We start from the raw sequence: 10,467 nt of genomic DNA, 5'->3' as shown, positions 1-10,467 counted from the left end.
GTCCAGTTGTTATGTTTAATAGAGAAAGCTTCAAAGTAGCCATTATATAATTGTGTTCAAAGAACTAATGGAAGCTCTATTTAGAGACTGAAGGAAGACATGGTGACAGTGTCTCAGAAATACACAGCAACAGATACATATAATTAAAAAAGCAGAATTGATTAAAAAGTAAAAACTCTGGAGTTAAAAGGAAACTAATTCACTAGAGTGGTTGAAAAGTAGATTTGAATAAGAATCTAGATCAGTGAAATTGAAGCTAGATGGGTAAAGAATATTCAATCCAAAGAGAAATTTTTCTGATCCATTAAGCTTGTGTGTGACATTTATCAAAACAACACACATATAATTATCATTGAAGAGGAAGAAGGAACAGAGAAAGGAACAGAAAAAATTATTAACAATGATAATGGCAACTTTCCAAACTTAGTGGGCAACAATCATATAAACACTTAATAAATTCAATGATTCCCAGATATATAAATGAGATGACATCTAAACCCAGTACAGTAAGTGTACTAAAAAAATAAAAGAAAAAAGAAAAACTTTGAAAGATAATCTTAAAAGCAGCAAAAGAATAATACTATGTCACAGTCATGAGGATCTCAGTAAAAAATTACAGCAGACTTACCAAAAACATGAAGAAGATAATGTGGTAGCATATTCAAATTGCTAAGAGAAAGAAATAAAAAAACTTTCAGTATAATCTCATATCTGGCAAAAACATCTTCCAAAAATGTGAAATAAAGAAGTTACTGAGAGAATTTCTTATAGTAGGTAGAGTTCCAGTGACTGCAGGTGGCAGAGCACTGATAGCAACAGTTACACAACTACAGTGTTTTTGCAGATGCTGATGCTTTTCTTCTTTTTATTGATATAAAAATCATGTGTTTAAAGAATTTGTATATTTTGTTGTTAGGCCTAGCCCAAATTTTTGTACAGTAGACATGGCAATAAAGGCAAAAGGAGACAAGGAAGAGCAGAGCTGCATGTAAAGGGCTTAAGCACCAGGAGCCTGTGAAAGATCCAGAAATGGCAAATGTGAAGAACCTGTAACAACCTGAATGTATACGTATTCTCATTATTTCCTGTTTCTTCGAAAGACATAAAATGATATAAAGTAGTAATTATTATGCATTTCAGGAAAATAGGACAGAACAAGGAGAGGGTGGCTGGAGTTACATTAGAGCCATACTAGGCACTTAAATTGCTTTTGCTGAAAAGCAGTGTCTCCTACTTGGGCCATTGAATTAACTGAAAACAGGAGAAAATCTTGGCATGCCTGCTTCCATTTTGAACCTGTGTTCTTTCCTCTGAGATGTTCTTTCTGCAGCCACCTTGGAATCTAAGAAGGGCAGGATTGACCTCTTTGTAATGGAGATTGACCCTAAGGAAAGGAATAGCAGAGCCTCTGCAGGACAGACTGCCTAATTGGAGCAATGACTGTGTGGTAACAAGGCCCCATCTAACCAATCTTGAAACCATGAGCAACATGACCACCTGTGATGCCCACCTGTGACCACCAGAGCACATGTGAGACAGGGACTACAATTTTATACCTCTTCTCCCTGCCACCAGTTCTTCCTGTTTAAACCGGAGGCACATGTCTGTATGAAGAAGAAAAGCTGATGTGCTGCCTTGCCTCTTTCTGCAGCATACGTTAATTAAATCATTCTGTGTCCTTCACCATCACTCTTCTCTCTTTGGTATACTGGGTGAGTGGCCAGACGTAACACATGGTACCCCTGGAGTTGGGCTTTTTGTTTAAAACTAATTCCAGATTGACATTTCCATATCTCACTAGAATTTAGTTAATACATACCTTAATTGATTCTAATTAGTTAAAGTATACATGGTAAGTCCCCCATTGGCAACTACAAAAACAATTTTCAAAAGATAAAAACATAGTTTCAGGGATTAAAATTTTATCCTATAAAATACTCAGTTCAAAAGAAAACAGTGAATGAGAAACGGGATAAAAACACAAGATCTATTAAAAATAACATAAGTGGTGTAAATTCAACTATAGCACTGACCTGTTTAATGTGAATAGATTGAAAATCCAGTCATAATGTGGTCAGATAAGATTAAATAAAAATAAATCAAAATTCTTAAAGAAGACACATTTTAGATCGAAACATTCAAATAGAAAATAGATGGAAAATGAATTATTACTTAAAACATATCCCAAAAAAGTTGGAGCAGCCCTACTTCTATCAGACAAATTAGATTCATGAGCTTCATCACAGCCCCACTGCATGTGTGTGACACACTTCTGTGCCCACATTGCATTGGACCAGACCTACCCCTCCCCAGGGGTGGAAACCTCTTTCTTCTATTCTCTTTAGTAACATCTGCCTTTATTCACCTGTGTCCTCAGCATGATGAGGGTGGGAGTGTCTGAAACACCCCTGTCCCCCAAAGGTATCAGATTTTGTTTTTACTCCTCCTAGAAACAATGAATCTTTGTGTTACTCGAGGGACTCAGATGACACTAATTAGCTGCTTAGAATATTGTTGCTCCTTGGGCAGAAGACTTGGGGCAAGCCGTCAGGCCTGCCTCCCCACAAGGCTGATAGCACTTGTACATCATGTTAAAAGGAAGCCAGCCATCTCTCACTTCCTGTCCCTGGCTGGTCTTTTTTGTGAGCACTCAGTGGAGTTTGTTGGTAAGATCTTGAAAGAGAGCACATAATCTTCATGTGTCCAGGCCCCCAGGTTTTCCAAATTGAGAAGCTGGCCTAGGCATGGCCTGTAAGAATTCTAAAACTTCCACAGACCTATATCTAGGTGACTTTAGGTGCTGTGTAAACCAAGGGCTGAAATTGCCTTGTCCCTCTGGAGATTACTTGGTAAACCTGTAAGACCTACTTTCGGCTCAAGTAAAATTATGATTTTGTACATTTTTCAGCTTTTTCTCTTTCTATAGGCAGGTTGACTTTGTATTCTAGAAGAATCTTTTCTTTCCATATCCTATGCAATGTGTGGATCTCCACGCATTTTACAGTGTTTTGTTTTCATTTCCTCTGTGATGTTAGCACCACCAGATTGTGCACATATCAATTTGATATATTCTTTAAAGTTCTGCTTATAAATTTTTGTTCAAATATGTGCTTATTTATTTGTTTACATATGTATATTACTTGAAAGTGATTGGAATTTTTATTTCTCATTTTATTGCAACAAATTATATTATTCTGTGTTATTTTTCTTGATTGAATTTTCGTGTTTGTGATTGATTTAAACTATGCATTAGTAATTTTTTTTAAATCAGGGAAATCATTTGTACATATATATGCATTTACTTATTGGAGCTTAATATTACATTATTTAGATTCCGTATATAACTACACATCTTTAATTTACTTGATCTAATAGAGTCTAAACTTATTATTATGTTGCCTTGATTTCTTCTTACATCTCTGCAGTTTATAAATTTATATAGTTGTGTACTATACTAGATATGAGATTCAATGATCTAAAATCCATCTGCAAACTTACACTAAGATTTATATTTTAAACCAAGTACAGTGGCTCATTCCTCTAACCCCTGCTACTTGGGTGGTGGTGAGAGGAGGATCTCAGTTCAAGGCCAGCCTAAGTAAAGAAATTCATCAAGTTCACATCTCAAAGAATAAGCCAGGCATGGCGGTTCACACTTACAATCTCAACTACACTGGAGGCATAGGTAGGAGGTCAAGGTCCAAGGCTGACACAGACTCTCACTGTCAGCTTTTGCAATGTCCTGATCCAGACTCCCAAAAGAGCCTCTGAACTTCTCCAGTCATTGTCCTAAACCTCTAGTCACCATGATATCCAGGGACAGCAGCACCTTGCAGACAGATCAACTCATGATGAGATCACCCCCACGCACCAACACAACAGTCTTCTCATGGGAATGGGATTGTCTCTTCAAACAATGAGAACTTCTTCAAACCACTCTGTAGGACCAGAACTGAGATACTGATCAACCAGGGCACCCACACATTGGCTCTGATTGCTTCTTTATGCATATCTTTTGCCCCACTCCTTCCTCTACTTACATCTAAATCTCAAGTCTATAAAAATGGGCTGAATGCTTACTCTCCTTCTTTCTGCACTTGGCCTGTGGCCTGTACATTAGTAAATATACTTTCTCTGCCTTCCAACACTCCTCTTTCTTGGGCAAATTGGGGTGAGTAGGCGAATCTGACATGTGGGAACCCCCAAAACTAGGCCAAGACCTCCATTTAGAGTTCTAGATGTAATAGGCAGCCCACAATGCTAATGGAGTAGTCTGAATATGAAAATGTAATTGTGCAATACTTCCACGTTTTCATTTCTGTATGTTCACAAATTAAAATGTATACACATGCACACACATATAAACCTAGTGAGTTGTTTAATTGCCGTAAAATATAAACTTTATGGTGTATGGCAGATTTGCATTAAAAAAACAAAATGTGATATTTGTATCAGTAATGAACTTTCACCGATGATATAAAATTAACAGGGTATATCTTAGTCTCCTTAATCTAATTGATATATTTACTTTTGATCAAGTAAAGATAATTATTACCTTGAAGGACAATAAATCTTTCAAAATGCTGCTTATTGATCTGAACTGATGAATTATACTTTATTCACAAGATCAAATGTTGGATTGCTTTACTCTTCTTTACTAATATTTCTGAAAGGACAGGAACCATTTGAAAGTGGTAACTAAGCAGAAGCACAGCAGTATAAGGCTTACTTAGCAGTGTTTGAAAGCTGTGTATTTTCATGTGTCTGTCTTGACAACCCTAGACCTCTTGCTTGCACTTTGTAAGCAAGTACTTACATTTGATGTAACATAATATAGAACTTTTCATAGACATGCAAAAATAATTGATATAGACAAAAACATGTACACTTTTCATTTGAAATACAAGTATATTCTTTTACTATTGAGATGATTTTTTATTCTTTTAAAAGAAGGAAAATGTGAATTTAGAGATAGTCTTCTAAATAGTTGCCAAACATTAAAAAAAAAAAAAGTTTGGTATTTCAGTGTGTTCTTTCTCAATTTCTGCCAAAAATATACTACATATAAAATAAAATTATCAACTTGAACACAAGTCCAGAAGAATTAAGATTTTTATCCTTACTAAACTCTAGCATAAAAGACCAGTTGTTAAACTTTCTACTTTACCAGCTGTAGCTGTGACCAGTAAAGTAGCTGTGCAGAACCCATTGCCACCACAGTGACACTTTGATCTTTCTGTTGGACATTTCTGAACAGTGCTTCTCCACTAACTAATAGGACCCTGTAATTCACTAAATGTGAACAAAAATAATGTGCATGTGGTTAGGATTTATTCTTCTAGCAGGATGAGAGTATTTACCACGACAACTCAGTACATAAGAATTTCTATAGCGTGATGTTCAGATTATATGTCTGTCCATGAAATCTGTCAGGAGAGGTAAGTGAAATTAGCCAGAGAGTGGTTAGAAAAAAAGGCAGATCCATAGTTTTGAGAGGTCTTTATTTTGTTCTCTACCCTTTCATGCAGGAACATTTAAATGGTTAATTCATGGAAAGTGATATGCCCAGCTGCCCTTTTTGGGTTCTTGAAGTTGTAACATTTGTTCAATCTTATATTAGAGATAACTCTAATTGGTTTCCAGGAGTAGAAAAATTATTCTTCAATATGTCTTACTTTAAGAATTTATGTAATGTGATAAGTTGTCAGAACATTTTGTTTCACCCTATAAAAATCTCAACCAGAGAGTATAGAATTCAGTTGAATTATTTTATTTCATAAAAGAAATCTCTGCAAAGAACTTTTGGGTGGAAGTCTGCAAGGTGATAAGGTTCTAAATTGCAAATTTTTTTTCACAATGCCTCACTTCATATAAATGTAATTAGCACAGCAGAAAAATGAGTACTGAAAGTTACATGTGAGCTATGCAGGGTGTAACTTCTGTGGGAGAATATTCATTGTTGTATATTTTGACTCAGTTTATCATTTGTCTGAATCCTCATTTTTCTCCCCCAGTTCCCTTCTCCTTCCTGCCTTTCTTGTTGCCACAGTGATGTAGTAAGTGAGACTGTCATTGTTGTCTCTTCTGCGACCCTGCTTTATTCAATTGCCATTTCAGGAATGGTTCCTTCACATATATCATTTTTAATATATAACTAATTTAACTCCCATGTATTAAGACTATAAACTGACTTTACAATAGCTATTTAATTGATAACCTTTCCTCTAATTTCCCTTTTTTAAGCTAAATTTCCATCCTGTCAAAAATAGTAAAGTTTTTAAATGCTCGTTTTGCTGTCGTGTGTTGTCTGATCCAGTCCAAATTCTTTAAACTGGTTTCAGTTTGCCTTTCTGCCTCTGAATCTGATGATACTTCTCCTTGTTGCTGACTCCTCTGCAATAATCCTCACTTCCTCCTGTGGGCTTTTCTCCTGACCTTCCATGTCTGCTTCCCATTCACCTTTTACGACCTTACTTACTTCCTGCTTTCATGATGTCACTCCATTTTTCTTTTCTTCTACCTGTAAAAATCTAATAACTAGCATTACAGTTTCTTCTTCAAGCAGGTTGCTCCTCATATTTTCCTCCCTTTCCTTCACTTCCAGCTTTAATACATATCCCAGGCTTGATGAGATTATTATTTGCAATACAACTTTAATCAGGATGCGCAAAGAATGATTCTGATATTCTTCATGTTAACTCTTACTTTTGGATCATATCTTAGAAGAAACAAATGTCTACTTTAGAAATCACTGTAACATCAATATTGAATCTGCTTTTTTTAAGGTTCACAAATCGGTATTTTGACTATTATAATGCATTTTAAAAATTGGGCCAGGCTGTGATTTTGTGTCAGTGGCTGAACATTTGCTTAGCATGGAGACACCGGGTTCTATCTCCAGCACCAAAAAAAAAAAAAAAAAGAAGTCAATATTTGTTGGCTGGTGTGTAAGGATATGAAAAGAAAAGCATTTGCATTTGAGTATACTTTTGATATTCCATTCTGATATTGTTTATATTATTGTGATTATAAAGAAACAGACATAGTAGATATGTGCTTTGCTATAAATATTGAATAATAAAGGTATATAGTAAATTCAAATTTTAAATAAAGACTAAATGTTTTCTTTGACCTCTTTTTACTTTCTTGGTACCTCCACCTCACTCCATCATATTCAGAATAATGCAGAGCACAAGGTCATGTGTGAAGTATTCGGGAGGAATTAAAAAAATGGCATGAGCACTAAATCACTGAACACGCAAAGGTTAAAATGTCAGAGGTTTATTCTTTTATCAAGCAAAAACTACAGACAGAGCATCCACATTGTGTAAGCTACCAAAGGAGGATGTATGAATGAGACAGATTTCCACTAAATCATTAAGTCACAGGCTGTTACATGGTTTGTGTTCCTGGGGGAGAAAGTTCTAAAAAGAAAAGTTGACACAAGAAGTAAAAACACAAGCTGGATTTTGTTTATTAAATTTACCTTCCTTAATGTTCCCTTAAGCTAAGAAGAAATCTACTGTATCACACAGCTCAGGATGCTATATACACATAAGATATTGCATACTATAAAATTTTAGGATTCTATGCAGTTTTACACAATTTAAACTTGAGTAAAATTCGTATTTAAAAAAGACCATATTGGACTACCTTCAGCAAATGGAGGTTATTTCAACAGCCCCTTAGCATTTTTAGCAACGATAAATAGAAAACTAAGTGAACGGATTTTCAAAGCATGTAAGCTATTACTGTAAGTTTGGATAATGGTCTACTTATTCCAATGAACCAACTCTGGTGTTAATCTACTTCTACCAGTCTTCTGTTTCCCCTGTGAGAAGAAAGGAAGAAGCAATGCACTTCTCTGTAGTGTTTCACATAAGAGGTCATCTAGGTTTCCAATTACAGCACACAGTAAGAAAGTTGATTTAGGATTATGTAGAAGTGAAGTAGAAGTTGCATAAGAAAATTATTAGGAATAGAGCGTTTTGATGAGATATTCAAATAGCAAAAGCAATTTGCTTTTCATTATGGCTGCTTCAGGCTGTGGCCTAACTCTTAGCAGTTACTCTCTCTCTCTCTCTCTCTCTCTCTCTCTCTCTCTCTCTCTCTCAGCCCCCGAGCCTCAGCAATGATGAGTCAGTTTTTGCTCCCTCCTGTTAATTTCCCTACCTATGGTTCACTCTAAGCAGACGCAAGAAATGCTTCTTTTTAGAATTAAAAATTCTTGATTATGCAACACTGGGCTACATAAAAGAAAGAATCCAACCTGCTAATAATGAAATGAACATTTGTAAGCAGTTGAAATCCTAGACAAATTTGAATTAGAAATACAATGCACTCTAGTGATATGAAAGCAAATTAGTAGATAATACATTGCAGACATTTTTATCATAATCATTTTTCCTCCTCCTTTTTCTTCATTTTCTATAGCAGGCTACACATTGTACAGTAGAGTTTTTCACCTGCATACAACCTGGGACCAAATTATGCCTTCAAATAGTATTTCACTGAAGTCAAGCAAATGACTGAAGGCAGGGGTTGTGGAAAAAGATACTCAATGTTCCTTAATGACAACAGATTTCTGGTTATGAGTATGTTCCTACACAGCCTTTAGCCTTCCTTTTCCTCCTATGACTTTCCCTTCAAGGCACAAAAGATTATAAACAGTGGACTGGACAGAATATTTTGAACTAAGAATTTTAAGGTTCTATGTCACCTTTTATTTCTGGTTTAGGCATAGCAAAAAGACAGAGAAAACAATTAGATAAAATACCCTCAAAATGAAATGATGCTTCTTAAGTCATCTGAAGTTCCCTGCAGTTTAGTAATTTTTTAAAGAATTGAAAATCTTATTGTATTATTGGTTGAAAGCATAATTATACATTTGATTCCAGTGATTGATGCAATTTCTTAATGAACATTGTGTTAAATTTTTCTGATCAATATTACTGTGTATGTCTTTGTCAAAAACAACTGTTTTATTTAGGCCAACCAAGTAAATTATGTTTGACTAGGATATAAACTTTGAAAATTAAGTGTAATTTAAACAATGAGTTAAGGACAAAGTACTGTAAAACTATTCCTTCAGTGACTACAGGATAGGACTCTTCAGGCGTCCCCAACCCAAACCACGGTGTTGCCCCTCTCCACATCGGTGATCTCGCAGTTCAGCTTGTTGAGTCTACCATCCAGTATGAAGAGGGAGTCCTTGGAGGGTGTCATCAAGTACTGACCAAACAAGCCACTTCCCTGGATTCGCCTGTTCTTGCGGCTCCAGGGCCACTCTTCTACCTTGAGGGGCTCTTTCAGACTCTTGATCATCTTGACCTTCCCGGAGGACAGTTCTGCATACAGCACGTCCGTTTGCCTGCTGGAACTGCCGTAGATGTTGTACTGGTGTGCCTCAGTGAAGGACGGCTGGAAGGCCAGGTCGGCTATGTGCAGGTTCGTGTGGATGTCGAAAGCCTCCTGGATCTCTCCTCTGATAGTGATGTACTGCACCCTCACCAGCCCTTTCACGTCGTTCACACTGACAAGGTAGTGGCCATCTGGAGAGACATAGGGTGTGCCTGACACGTCATTGTTGAACCCAATGACAGAGTCGGTCACACCATCCACCAGGAGCTGAGGTGGGCTTTCTCCCGGGCTTACAGGTTTGCACCCAACAAAGTAGTAGCCCCCTAGGTGAGTGTAGGCCAGAGACTGGGGGACACAGCTGTAGGCTTTCAGGTTAATCGTCTTGATGTACGACATGGTTTCAAGATCAATTTTTTGTAATGCAGCTTCATCTTTATGAAGAATAAATCCAAACCTGAAAAGATGAAGACCAAAGTTAGACAGGAAACTATAGAGTACTTACCAGACAAAAATGCATTATGGACATGAAAAGGCCATCCCAAGAAACAAGTACTGTCACCATCGTGTTAGAATTAATCCCCAAAATGTGCGACTTTCCTCTTTTCTCTAGGGCATTCTTTGTTTTATGTCCAACTCATGCTCTGGCAGCAAAATAATTTAAAGCAATAAATCTAATTAATTTGTAGAACAACTTTTGGTTTTAAGATGAAAGGGAAAAATTAACCATTACTTTGTATATCTCAAAAATTTCTGGTACTGAATAAACTTTGTCAACCCAGCAAGAATAAAAGGCTTGAAAAAAATGCATCTATATCTACATATATATAAACAATATGCATTAGTTTCATACATTTCACTTAAATATTTTGTGGTACCGGCAATGGAACTCAGTCTCACACATGCTACACAATTGTCCTATCACTAAGCTAAACCCCCAGCTCATTTACTTTTTATATTGTCTATTGTCTTTTGACTAGTAAATAAATGACACATATCACTATTTAGATAATTAACCACACCTTTCTCATTTTAATGTACAGCAAATGACTATCTTAATACAGGCAAATTATTATTTTTAAAATTTTGGTATAGAACTATTAGAGTTCT

At 36.1% G+C, this 10,467-nt stretch overlaps 1 protein-coding gene across 5 annotated transcripts in view; it reads right to left on the bottom strand.

The window, feature by feature from the left end:
• Positions 1–7,265: 7,265 nt before the first annotated feature.
• The window catches only part of Fstl5 (follistatin like 5), a 749,493-nt gene continuing 746,291 nt past the window's right edge, over positions 7,266–10,467 (bottom strand). For all 5 annotated transcript variants that reach the window (XM_074041710.1, XM_074041709.1, XM_074041711.1 and 2 more), the window contains one exon: positions 7,266–9,814. In XM_074041710.1, coding sequence (XP_073897811.1) covers positions 9,112–9,814 — 703 coding nt within the window. In that variant the 3' untranslated portion in view covers positions 7,266–9,111. The remainder of the gene's footprint in view (positions 9,815–10,467) is intronic.

The sequence above is a fragment of the Castor canadensis genome, chromosome 9 (assembly GCF_047511655.1).
Source record: "Castor canadensis chromosome 9, mCasCan1.hap1v2, whole genome shotgun sequence".
Classification (NCBI taxonomy): Eukaryota; Metazoa; Chordata; class Mammalia; order Rodentia; family Castoridae; genus Castor; species Castor canadensis.
Note: the sequence above shows the minus strand (reverse complement) of the source record. Positions and strands in the feature narration are given on the sequence as shown.